The sequence below is a fragment of the Leiobunum rupestre genome, chromosome 10 (assembly GCF_980474605.1).
Source record: "Leiobunum rupestre chromosome 10, qqLeiRupe1.1.hap1, whole genome shotgun sequence".
Classification (NCBI taxonomy): domain Eukaryota; kingdom Metazoa; phylum Arthropoda; class Arachnida; order Opiliones; family Sclerosomatidae; genus Leiobunum; species Leiobunum rupestre.
Window position 1 is genome coordinate 35520676 of NC_143393.1, and position 13784 is coordinate 35534459.

At 39.0% G+C, this 13784-nt stretch overlaps 1 protein-coding gene across 12 annotated transcripts in view; it reads right to left on the minus strand.

Moving 5' to 3' along the window:
- The window catches only part of LOC149925532 (zinc finger protein rotund-like), a 395345-nt gene that overhangs the window by 103797 nt on the left and 277764 nt on the right, over nt 1-13784 (minus strand). For 6 of the 12 annotated variants that reach the window (XM_090161413.1, XM_090161423.1, XM_090161420.1 and 3 more), the window contains one exon: nt 1162-3534. The exons of the other annotated variants lie outside the window; for them this stretch is intronic. In XM_090161413.1, coding sequence (XP_090017539.1) covers nt 2299-3534 — 1236 coding nt within the window. In that variant the 3' untranslated portion in view covers nt 1162-2298. Of the gene's footprint in view, nt 1-1161; nt 3535-13784 lie in introns of those variants that run through there. 12 annotated transcript variants of the gene reach the window in all.

The window sequence follows — 13784 nt, forward strand, 5'->3', positions numbered from 1 at the left end:
TATTTGGTGTGTTTTCAATAATTTGGTATTGCATTTTCTCGATCCAGTGTTTTAATAATTTACGTAATGCATTTTTTCGATCGAGTTCTCAAGGTGTTTATATAACTTACGTAATGAATTTTTTCGATAAAGTTCTCAAGGTGTTTATATAACTTACGTAATGAATTTTTCGATCCGGTTCTAAATGTTTTTTTATTTTATCGATGCTAATCTGTTTTTTCATTCCCGTTCTATATGTGATTTATTTTCATTCGCATTCTAAATGTGATTTATTTTCATTCGCATTCTAAATGTGATTTATTTTCATTCGCATTCTAAATGTGATTTATTTTCATTCGCATTCTAAATGTGATTTATTTTCATTCGCATTCTAAATGTGATTTATTTTCATTCGCATTCTAAATGTGATTTATTTTCATTCGCATTCTAAATGTGATTTATTTTCATTCGCATTCAAAATGTGATTTTTTTTTCATTCCCGTTCTAAATGTCATTGTTTTTCATTCCCGCTCTAAATGCGTGTTTTTTTAATCCATTCTAAATGTGTTTTTTATTCATTCCCTTTCTAAATGTGATATTGTCATGTTATTTTTTTCATTCCCTTTCTAAATGTTTTTTTTCTCAATCCCAAATGCATGTTCTCGTTCTCAAAGTATTTTTCAATCCCGTGCATAATATATTTTTCGTTATCATTCTAAATGTAGTTTTCGTTAGCGTTCCAAGTATTTGACAAATGCTTTAAATGTTCGTTTTCATTAATGTATTTTTAGTACCACTTTTCAGTTATGTCGTGAAAAATTGAGGTAATTTAAAAATGAGAGATTGTTGGTTAGAAAGTCTAGTACCAATGACGAATATTTCCCGTAAACTCTGTGTATATGAAAATCTAGAAATCGCGATACGTTTTTTTTTGGGGAGAGGCGGACTTCAAATAAACCTTTTTCGAGAGAAAATTTCCATTATTAATTTATATTAAAAAAAAACCTAAAAGATCAAATTTACAACGTTTACCGATAAAACTAAGAATATAATAATTTTTAATGAAACATTTGCTCTAAAAAGAAGCATCACAGATGTAATATGATAAACAAATTACCTCAATGTTCCTAGCCGATTTAAAAACGTAAGGGTTGATGACATTGAACGAGGAAAGGGAAAGTGGGAATTATAAACAAAATTTTAATAAACACAAGGACACAAAACAAAGATGGGGGAAAAAAACAAAATTACGCACCCAGAAAAAAAATAAACAAAAAGTTTCGAATATTTAAAAAAAATTCTTAAAAATTTAAGAATATAAATTCTTTTTCTTACAAAACAAAACCACCACTATCGTACTTTGGCTTGGATGAACGAAACAAAATGAAATATTTATAATCTCCAGTGTGAGCGATGTGTTTTTGAGCTACATACAGTCTTTGCTTTTTTTTGCATTTAATTTAACCCCCCCAAGTTTAACGTTAAAACCAATAAAATTTGTACGTCGCAAAAAATTTTGAACGTTAAAACCAAAAGCGTCCATTTAATTGAATGTTTAATCTGATAAGGGAAATTTTCTCCGATGTCTAACGTCCTTTCATTAGAGAGCGGAACAGTGCGTTTCCGTTCCGTTGCTGGGGGAAGGGGTGAGAGAAACTGGTCTCCGTTTATATTTATACATATAGAAAATTAAACGTTTATTTTTTAATAAGAATCCTTCACCGGTTTGGGGAGGTCAATTCCATTGACCCAGACGAAATTCGGCCACATTAAAAATCCTTTAATCATCGCTTATTTGTTTATATCCTATAATAGGTGATTGCACACTTTTTCCTCCCAACGTTAAAAACAAAAAGATCGAAAATATGCGAAAAAAAAAGCAAGTTATTTTTTTCCGAGTGTTTTTTTTGTTTTTTACTTGTCGGTTAAATTTTGTTAGACTTTTTCTTTGAGGCCGACAAAATGATCACCGTTTTTTTTCGTATTATTTTTCTTCTATAACGGGCACGCGTGAATCCGCCTGCGCCGCGTGTTCCGAGAGATCAGAGCGTCCTATTACGCAATCGTCTTTTTAATATTAAATTTTAAGGTTTTGAGCCGCCGCGTTTTTTTCTCGTTTATTTTGGCCATTTTTATTTTTGAATAATATTTTTTTTATCTCTTAGACTCACGTCGAGTATCAAATATACAACCAACAGCATTGTTGTTTATTTTCCGATTGAATGTTTGAAATAGTTTTCCGTGGGGAGGGAGAGAAGCTCTGCGTGTCGTTTAGTCGGGGGTGCGTCCCGCCCGGGGGGCAGCGAAGGGGGCCCGGGGTTATTGTTGTTGCTGCTGCTGCTGCTGCTGCTGACTTTTGTCCTTCAGCGAGATGGGGTGTTCGGAGGAGGTGACGCTGGGCATAGAGGCGTAGTTCTTGATTTGGTGCAGCGAGATCAACTGGTTGGGGAAACTGGCGTGTTTGGGCTCCATGGGGCCGGAGGGGCCTTGCGAGGAGAGCGCCTTGGGGAAACTGGTCGGTTCGTAGGGGAAGTACGAGCGCGACGAGCCGGGCATGGTCAGTTGCGCGCTGGACGTGATGGGCAGGTTGGGCAGCATCCCCGTCTGGATGGGCGTGAAGGCCGACGACGTTTTGACGCCGTTGCCGCCCATCCCCGACGCGTCGTAGCTGCCGACTTGGTTGGGCGAGAGGTGGCTCATTTCGTTGTGATCGCCTCGGCCCGGCGCCGGGCCCGCGGAGCCCATGGACTGTCGATGGTCCATCTCCGAGCGGGACAACTGGAGCCGGGAATGGTGTTCGGCCATTCCCTGCTGCAAGAAGGAGTCCGTCACGTGCCCGTGGCCACCGCCGGCGTTGCCCAAGTGCGGGATACGCAAGTCCGTCATGTCCGGCGTCGAACTATTCGGCGGCTTCGACCAGAAGTTCTCCGAGACCGAGACGCGTCCGGAATTGACGTGTCCGCCGTTGGCGGGCGGCGCGCCTCCTTGGCTGGAAGGCGGCGCGGGCGGCGGGATGGCGGCGGCGGCCAAGACGGCGGCGGCGTGGGCGGCGCGCTTATCCATGCGGTCGGCGTGCTTCTGCATGTGCTTGGCCAAGTACGTCTCCTGGGTGTAGGACTTGCCGCAGTACTGGCAGATGTGCGTCTTGAGGTGTTTGGACTCCTTGTGCTTGGGGATGTGTTCGAGCAGGCTGCCCTCGTCCGAGAAGCACTTGTAGCAGCTGTTGCACTTGTAGGGCTTGTCGGTCTGGTGGCAGCGAGAGTGCGACTGCAGGTTGGAGAGCTGCGAGAAAGCTTTGTTGCAGCCCGGGTGCCGGCATTTGTAAGGCTTGTCGCCCGTATGCGTCCGGATGTGCTGCTGCAGGTGCGACAACTGGGTGAACTTCCGCTGGCAGATCTCGCACCGATACGGCTTGATGCCCAGATGGATGCGCGTGTGTTGGGACAGGTAGGACGAGTTGGCAAAGGCCTTGGAGCATTGCGAACACTTGTACGGTTTAGCCTCACGCATGTGAATCTGAGTGTGTAGCTGCAAGTCTGCCTTGGAGCCAAAGATCTGGAAAGAGCAGAAGAGAGAGAGAGCAGACTTAGTCAAATGTTTTTCTTTCGTACAAGCGGATTATAAGCCTTAACATTTCGGCTTTTAATTTTACGAAATCTACGTCAAACCGAGGCGTTTTCAAATAAAGGCCTACCACACCAGCGAAGGCCAAAAGAACAACCCGCGCCGGGTTTCAAATAGACAACCCGGGCAATTCCTCAAGAACGCTTCGAGGGAATTGTCTTCGGTTCGCTGTCTTTCGGACGGCGCGCCTGGCGACAAAGGTGCTCGGGCTTGAGAACCGGACATTTGCCGCCAGGCGATCGCGTTTAAGTCGTTCGTTTCAAGTGATTCTAAAACTCGCTCGGACCAAGGCAGAGAAGCTCTTTCGGTTTCTTTATTTGCAGCTAAACACTCACGGGTTTTCGCTCAGGCAGTGGCACGGTTTAGCGTGGTGTGGCCGGCTAAAGAAGAACAACAACAACAACAGGGACAGAGACACGGCAACGACTCCCGGAAGTTGCTAGGCGCCCGGAAGACCCGACGTTCGTTCGACCGCCTTCCAGGCGCCTGCCAACTCGGCTCGTTGCTTACCAAATCACAATAAAATACTCAAAACACAACACGCAAAACACACAAAAAGGATAAAAGATCTGAAGGGTAACGTGGGGTGTGTTTGGGACGCTTAGAAATTTTACGGGGAAAATGTCACACATACAAGAAACGTCGCGGTGACGGTGGGGGGGGGGGGGGGGGGGCATATACCTCCTTTAACCGCCAGATTTAATCAGCGTATCGAGACAAAATTCGCATTAGGGACGCATGCACGCGAAGTTCGGGTTTATTTATTTTTTTCTCGCAGAGACGAGTTCCTCCCCCCCCACGGATAGTAAGCGGGTACACGTGTAAGGTCTCACCCTCTTAGTCTTAATTTCGACCGGGTTTCCAATTCCGTGTCGGAGAAATAGGAATACGAAATAACTATCAAATCGATAACACGAGGGTGTTGTCGGCAAATTAGCATTCTCGAAGATTATAGAGAAGATGGGAAAACATATCAATAGGTGAATAGATTCAGATTGTTCGTAATGAGTGGTGCAATGTCAATGAAAGATAGATTCAAATATTTAGGTACTGAATTAATATTTTTCCGTTATTTTTAAACAAACGTGTAGTTTTATTGGGTACGCTTTGAGGTAGAAATTTAATTTGATGAGAAAAGTGTTCCGGTATTATAATTTTAAGCGCTTTACATTAGCATTAATATATTAATTCATTATTTCAAATTATTTTTTAATATCGAAAGTCGATTTAAAAATGGGGAAATTTAAATTTTGTAACCAGCGAAAATGTTTCAGATTCCGGTTTTCGTTTAGTTTTAAATTTTATTTATTTATGAACGAAATTTAAATTTTATATCTTTGGGACTAGCCCAAATTAACTTGAAATCGCCAATACGTTGTTTACGTTTTTTTATTTATGGAAAGTGTAAATTTTGGTCGTAATCAGTCAGGCATAAAAAAATTATCCCGAAATGGAATACGTAGACAAAATTCTAATTTAATTATTTAATATTTTGTAGAAAAGCGTTTCCTCTATATATGCCAAGTTGTCAAAGCTGTTGAACCATGTCGCCGAAATATGAAGAAATTCAAATTACCGAACCTAAAATTACTCGAAAGAATGTTAACTTACAAAAGGAAATTTTCAAATAACAATAGTTCCCACAAGAATTTACTCTTAACTTTGGCAAAAATTAATCTGTACCCGAAAACAAAATCGCAATTTATACTTTCGGTCATTTGATTTATTAATCCTGAGTTCTACTTATCTCAATAAGTATTTAATTTGTTGTTTCATTCGATTGTTTGAGATTCAGAATTTCGCCCACCATCTAAACTAATTGTCCACCACTGATTTCCCGCATTTCAGTTCCGGCAAGTGAGCTTTTTGAATACGGTATACGATGTTGAAGTGTAGGGAGCTGTTAGCTCGCGTGGCATGAAGGACTTGCCACTACCACCTGATTTCGCTGATGATATTTCCCGGTTTTCCCACGGATATTTTTTTAATTTTCCAGGTGCAAGTTAACCACAATTAAAACTAAGATTTACAGAGTAACTCATTTCACGACTGTCATTTAATCTAATTTGGTTCCATATTATCATATAAAAATTGTAATTAAGTAAATATACATTTTGTGTAAGAAACTTATGGATGTAAATATGTACTAGTTACGGAAAACTTTCTGAACCCTCATAAATTTCCCCGATTTTTACTAAAAATTGGGAATGTCTTTGATTTTTCTGTTGACAATCGAATTCTATAATAAGGCATAAAAAGTCGCTAGATGATTTATGCTAATAGCCAAGGCATCACCCTAAATTAGGCCCACTTGAATATGATATGTAATAAATAAATCATTTTCCCTCCGTACTAAGAAATTGTTTATTTCCAAAAGGCATTTCGAAAAGTCAACACGATCCTGCGTAGATATTTAAAGCGATAGCAGTATAGGGATATCAATACTTATCTCTTATATTTATATATGCACTTCTGATGTTACGTCATTCCCCCCCCCCTCAAATCTAATTTTTTTTATAGGAAAATAGGATTATATTTCTAAAAATATAGGACTTTATAGGACTATTTTTCGAAATTATATTATTTTATAGGACTATACTATGATATTTCATTTATTAACTTTATGCGTTTAAAAACCAAATCTATATTTAGTGAAATAAATCAAATTTTCCCTAAAGAAATATAAATTATTTAACCATTTTATCACAAAAATATACTAGTAGCTAACCATGTTAACAATAACAAAAGTAGACTAGAATGACTTTGTATAGGAATTTATCCTATACCTAAATCTAGCAATTTCATTGAGTGGCGGGATTTGAAATGGGCAAAATATCAAAATTATAGGATGCTATCTTTTTGGGGATTTTGCTAAAAATATAGGATGTTATAGGATATTTTTTAAAATACAGGAGTTTATACGAATTACAGGACCTCTGTGGGCCCTGATTTTACTTTATTATCAGTCTAACAAGGATCGTCGATTTGTATTTTTGTATTAGAAAATTAAATCAGTCAGTTTGATTTTAATCGATTGATTTCTTAAAATAAAAATAAAATCTTAATTTCGGATTGTTTAAAATTGGCTTGCGCTACAGATACTGTTTCTTACATTTTCATAAATGTAATTAAAAAATTATTTGATTTTAAATTAAGCAGATTATCTAAAAGAGTTTTCAGTTTGACTGCTCTCAAACTGCTCGAGCAGACGATTTGGCTTTACCCCAACTAACTATTCGCACCACAAAATGGTCACTTCAAATATAAAACACTGTAAGCAATAAACACGCAAGAACTTCAACAGGGTTCGAAATTAAAAGCCCGTACCCAAAAGCAATTTTAAATATATGGTTTATTATTTTATAGATTTTACAGAAATGTCTTAAATTTTATTAATATCGCGAGTCGAAATACATAATTTTTGTAATGTTAAATTGTCAGCATAAATTTTAATAAAACACGAGTTTTTTTAAACCCTGAACTTCAATAGGCAGGTAATACAGAGTTGCCACAAAACTTTCAGATTCAAATTCCCTGACTATTCCCTGACCTTTTTAACAGATATTCCCTGACCATTTTAACAGATATTCCCTGACCATTTTAACAGATTTTCCCTGACTTATTAAGGCCAAAATCTTTCTTTTATATTTTACTTTTCTCAGAAGTTAATAAATTTAGATTAACTTATATTTCAGTAAAAAGGTTATTGCAATGTTGAAAAAATTAGCCAAAACATTCAAGGAAATAAATGATAATCGTGGAATTTGTAATAGATCTAGAGTTGAATTACCTTCAAAAAATGCCAAGATAAAATTGAATTCCCTGACTTTTCCCTGAATTTTTACCAATTCTTAAAATTCCCCGACTTTTTAGGCCCATTTTTAAATTCCCTGACTTTTCCCGGTTTTCCCTGACGTGTGGCAACCCTGTAATAATAATAATACCCAAGGCACCACCTTAGCCCCAAGTCATCTAGGTGTATACGGTATATCAATAAATGGAAACTGATAACCCCGACATCAACAAGCTGAACCAAGACACCTTCAACACAGAAGAGCATCTACAATCGTATCCAACGTAAGAAGAGATTCAGCGTCGGCGCGATAAAAATGTACGCGAAAGAATCACTGACTGGAAACAGTCGAGAGAAACGAACAGACTTATAGGCTTTTCGCGGGGAAGTAAATCGATTAGGGATCAGGGTCGATTGGATGACCAAGTGAAGAGACAAAAGAGAGCGAACAAGGAGATGGAATGGACAATCGGACACGATGGGGAGAGAGATGAAGATGGGTCGGGCTGCGATGGAGGGTGAAGAGCCGATCCCTGAGCAGAAGGCGATGGCAGATATAATAAACGAGCCCGTCTTTTAACGTTCGGGCGAATGGAAAATGAACCCCCCATAAGCCCCGAGATTGTGTCAGAAATTGCCCGTTATCCACCACCACCCCCACTTATCGTACTCTTTAATCAGTTAGCACCCAAACGCCACCAGGAGGGTGGTCGCCGTAATGTAACCTATTCACGGGGAATAAATGGCAACGGGGGAAGGGGTCGGAAACCACCAATAGCCGTAAGTTACTTACGGCCAAAATATACATATTGAAATCTTTAAATGCCTGTCGAAGAGCCAAATACGCGTTACTAATTTCGCGCCATTTTAGAGATATGGAATGTATTCGATATAATATTTTCTATTAGACCATGAATTATTTAAGGTATACTAATATTTTGAAAGGTTCTTCCGCTATGTTCTCTAAATTCCGAATTGTAATAATCTTATATTGGCTCGTATATATTCTATCAAAAAGGCTTCAATTGGATTATTAATTCTATCAAAAAGGCTTTAATTGGATTATATATTCCATCAAAAGGGCTTCAATTGGATTATATACTCTATCAAAAAGGCTTCAATTGGATTATATACTCTATCAAAAAGGCTAAAATTGGATTATTAATTCTATCAAAGAGGCTTCATTTGGATTATTAATTCTATCAAAAAGGCTTCAATTGGATTATATACTCTATCAAAAAGGCTAAAATTTGATTACATATTCTATCAAAAAGGCTTCATTTAGATTACATATTCTATCAAAAAGGCTTCAATTGGATTATATACTCTATCAAAAAGGCTTCAATTGGATTATATACTATCAAAAAGGCTTCAATTGGATTATATACTATCAAAAAGGCTTCAATTGGATTATATACTCTATCAAAAAGGCTTCAATTGGATTATATACTCTATCAAAAAGGCTTCAATTGGATTATATACTCTATCAAAGAGGCTTCATTTGGATTACATTCTAACAAAAAGGCTTCAATTGGATTATATACTCTATCAAAAAGGCTTCAATTGGATTATATACTATCAAAAAGGCTTCAATTGGATTATATACTATCAAAAAGGCTAAAATTGGATTATATATTCTATCAAAAAGGCTTCATTTGGATTACATTCTATCAAAAAGGCTTCAATTGGATTTCATTCTATAGAAATGTTTTAATTAGAATGAACATCTAAAATTATATTGCAATACTATATTCTACCAAAAAAATTATGTTGAGATCATATATTTCCTACATAAAGTTATATTGGAATAAATATAAAAATTTGCAATACATCTGATCATATATTATATCACAAGTAACAAAAATTATAAGGGTGACAATGAGAAAAATTATCATCGAACCGATTTTCAGAGTTATTGCGCAATTAATGTTTAGCTCAGCACAGAGCCCCCTAGCGTCTAGGTTCGGTATTTAGCGTTAAAAAAAGGAAGTGTCATACTTAACGTAATTACGTTACTTATGATTCTATCGATAATGCACCGGTATGAGCATTAAATGTACAATTGGGAGAATGTACAAGGACTATCTGAGAAATATCACGTTGGCAATTTCAAATTAACAGCCCGAAAAATTGTCTAATAGCCATAAAGTCAATTTCGCGACTTTATGCCCCATAACGGCGGGGGGTTTATGATCCGGGTTTGCGGTGAAGCCAGCCAACACGGCGCAATGCAATGCGGGGCAGTGCCAATTAAGGGCAGTCACAGTTCGGACGACTCTCTCTCTCGGGTGACGGGAGAGTTCTGTGGGGTGCCGAAGAGAAGAGAGGCCATGTGGTTCGACAGTTGTTCTTTCAAGCATTGTCGCCAATTAATCATTTGGAGGGCGCGTACGATTTTGACATTAATGTTTCTGTTCCTGGTGAAGACAAAATGACCCTTTCAACTCTATGACAAAAAGATAAACCTAGCGATGGGAGACACTTTGACTGTCACCCCTGCAGGGTTCCGGAATTAAATTCCCTGACATTTCCAGGTTTTCTCTGATCAAATTGCCTAATTTTCCCTGACCATTTTGAGGTAAAAATCTTGAAAATATTTTCTTTCAAAACTTTATTTGCCTGATTTTTTTATCATTTTAAAATTTCATTACTTTTCGGGGCCATTTTCAAATTCCCTGACATTTCGAATTTTGAAGCTTTTTAAAATTCCCTGACTATCAGGTCGTGTACGAACTCTGCCCTGTGCGATTCAAAACTGGGTTCCTAGGAAATGTTACCTGCTAAAATAGCAACCCTAACGCTTTTTGGTCAATCTTGTTATTTAGTTGCACAAAGGGGTTTTCCCCTCGAGTCCTTCGGTTTCCCCTTTCCATAATAACATATTGAGGTTAACTATAATAGTGAGTGTAGGGAGCTGTTGGCTCGCGTGGCTTGAAGAGCTTGCCACCACCCTCCTACGCATTGTAACCCGGCCACCTGAATTAATGGCTTTAAAAGTCGCATGATGACTTAGGCCTAAGGTGGTACCCAGGGTATTAGTCTAACTGATTATTATTATTTAAATTTAATATACGTTATAGCAGTGTTCCGAGATAGTTTAAGTTTCACACACTTCTCTGATCTTTTAAGAAATAATTTAAATGCCAGAAAAAACTAGGATCTAAATAGTAATTATTTGTTATTGGGTTTTCCTATAGTAAAAATAAACTTCATATTCAATAATACTAATAAACATTTTGTCAAAATCATTTAATTCGTGAATACAAATTAAGGAAACAATAGAGTAGTATCGCTCTGAAGCTTTGGGCTATGGCCGCCATTTTGAGGACAGTTTTTTACCTATAGAACTGTTATAACTGTGTGAAATTTCGGGTTTCAATTATGTTTGGCGAATGCGCGGATAAAGGCGAACGAGAGTTGGTGAAATTTAAAACCGCTTTTTACGTCATGTACGACGTCATTTTAGAAATCGGTGTCATGAAAAATAACATCCTAATTGTTATTCTTAAAACGAATAGATGGACTTGCAATTACTAAAACGCGATTTATATTACGTAAACAAAACGGTGGAGTGGTTAAAAAGTAATGGGGTATATTTGGTACAAGGGGTCGCCGGACATTCTAAGAAATCCCGTGCACTTTCCAAGAGATCCGAAATCCAGCCTGGATTTCTTCCAAATCCGTCCAGCAAGAAAATCCCGAAATCCGATTTCAACCTTGAAATCCAGCCAAAAATCGCGAAATCCAACCAGAAAATCCCGAAATCCGATTTCAACCTTGAAATCCAGCCACAAATCGCGAAATCCAACCAGAAAATCCCGAAATCCGATTTCAACCTTGAAATCCAGCCAGAAATCGCGAAATCCAGCCAAAAATCCCGAAATCCTACCACAAATCCCGCCAAAAACCGCGAAATCCAACCAAAAAAATCCAGCCAAAAACCGCGAAATCCAGCCAGAAAATGCCGAAATCCAGCCAAAAATGCCGAAATCCAGCCAAAAATACCGAAATCCAGCCACAAATACCGAAATCCAGCCACAAATCCCGCCAAAAACCGCGAAATCCAGCCAGAAAATACCGAAATCCAGCCAGAAAATACCGAAATCCAGCCAGAAAATACCGAAATCCAGCCAGAAAATGCCGAAATCCAGCCAAAAATACCGAAATCCTACCACAAATCCCGCCAAAAACGCGAAATCCAACCACAAATCCCGCCAAAAACGCGAAATCCAACCACAAATCCCGCCAAAAACCGCGAAATCCAACCACAAATCCCGCCAAAAACCGCGAAATCCAACCACAAATCCAGCCAAAAACCGCGAAATCCAGCCAGAAAATACCGAAATTCAGCCAGAAAATACCGAAATTCAGCCAGAAAATACCGAAATTCAGCCAGAAAATACCGAAATTCAGCCAAAAATACCGAAATCCTACCACAAATCTCGCCAAAAACCGCGAAATCCAGCCAGAAAATACCGAAATCCAACCACAAATCCCGCCAAAAACCGCGAAATCCAACCACAAATTGAGCCAAAAACCGTCAAATCCAACCACAAATCCAGCCAGACAACCCGAAATCCAGCTTAAAATTGAGGATTTCAAAATCCCGTAAACATTTTTGGCGAACGTCCGACCCCTCGATATTAGTAGAAATCAAAGGAAAACTGTCCAGAAGCAAAGTCGAATTATTGCAGAGCGAAATTAGCGAGCGCCAGCCTTGTCATCAACTAATAATATCAGCAGCGTGTTACGCCCCCCTTCGGGCAGAAAAGGGGGAGGGAAAACGCCCGGGAAGAGGGGGGGGGGTTAAAGCATCAACGAACAGACGACATTCGTTTCGCTCTTAATTAGGGAACGATACTTTGATAATTGTTCTTTAATTGCCACTTTTAACAAGACGGCCTTTCAAGACAGGAAAGAGGGGGGTAACCTTCGTAATATTCCTCCCCCCCCCTTCCAAACTAGAAGTCCAGTTTCTGCTCAACTCTCAGCCGAATGGCATAAGGTAAGAGAGATTGGCGATAGTATAAATTTGAAAGCAAAGGCGCCAGTTTTAAATGAATTCGTAATGATCTACACTTTGTATCGCTTCCTTATAATCAGTTTATTTTAGGAATTATTAGCTGAGATTGACATTATTATTATTCTGGATGTTAGCCCTTTTAAGTACCATATTTTAAATAAAACTTACGGGTAATTACCATTTGAAAATTCGTGATCGTGTTCAGTATTAGGAAATAGTGAATTTGGATAAAAATAACACCACTATAACATGCCTACAACTTATAAATCTTAAAATTTTATTAGGGTATCTAATAGTGTTGAAATGATACGATAATTAACTCGTGACAATTACCGCGATATGGGTAAATTTACATAATTCATTATACGCGAGGATACCAAAAATCAAAGCGAGACGCGAAACCTCCAATTCGAGGCAATAGGACTCGGTTCGAATCGTAAACAAATTAGCCGAGGCTTAGCCAACAACCGTGGCGTTTGTCTGATAAACAACCTCAGCGTTTTAGCGCCAAGTATTTAGGTACGTACCACCGACAAACACCCCTTTAACGTTATATAGTATCCTCGATTAAAACTCGGTAATTATCAAGAACTCACGTGTTAACTCCGTATCAGATCGTAGTTTCGAATTCCACCTCATTCGAATAGTTTTCGCCGTTGGGACGCCCGTACTTTGAAAGGAATGAAGAAAATTGCGACCGCAAAAAACCAGTCCTTTCGCGTTGGTAGCCGTTTTCACAAGGGCTCACCGGCCGACGCTGCTCCAGAAAATACGAGAAGCCCGTTGTTGCGAGAGAAAAAAAACCCCGAACAAGTTGCAGAGAGCCGAGGTTTACGAACCGCTTTCCGCACGGTAGACGCAAAAAATGTTTTTTCGTACTACGGTATATAAAAAACCGGGAGGGGGGGCAGAAAACGACGTCAGGGAGGGTGATAATACCCCCTAGCTAACAAACCGCTTGGCGCACCTCATCTAGATCCACCGCTATCAATTGCCCGAAAGCGTCTAGAAGGAAAAAAATACCAGACAGTACAAAAAAGAAAATAAAAACTGGATGCTTCCCCCTAAAGTCTAAATAAAAGATCACGGGGGAAGAAAGAAAGGGGGTACGGACGGGGGGGGGGTGAAACTTCTAAGAGGGGGGAGGGAGACGAGGGGGAAGAGAAATTTCGGGAGAATCCGCGCGAGATTGGGAAGACGACGTCACGCAGTCTACCGAAACCAGGAGTTTTGTGAAAGATGTTTTTCGGCTCAGTGGGATGGCGGGGAAAACACGGATCAAAAAGAGAAAGCTAATAGTGGCGTACGCGTTTCAAAGTTATTAATCATTAGTCGATTAAAATGTAGTAACAATTATCATTCTTT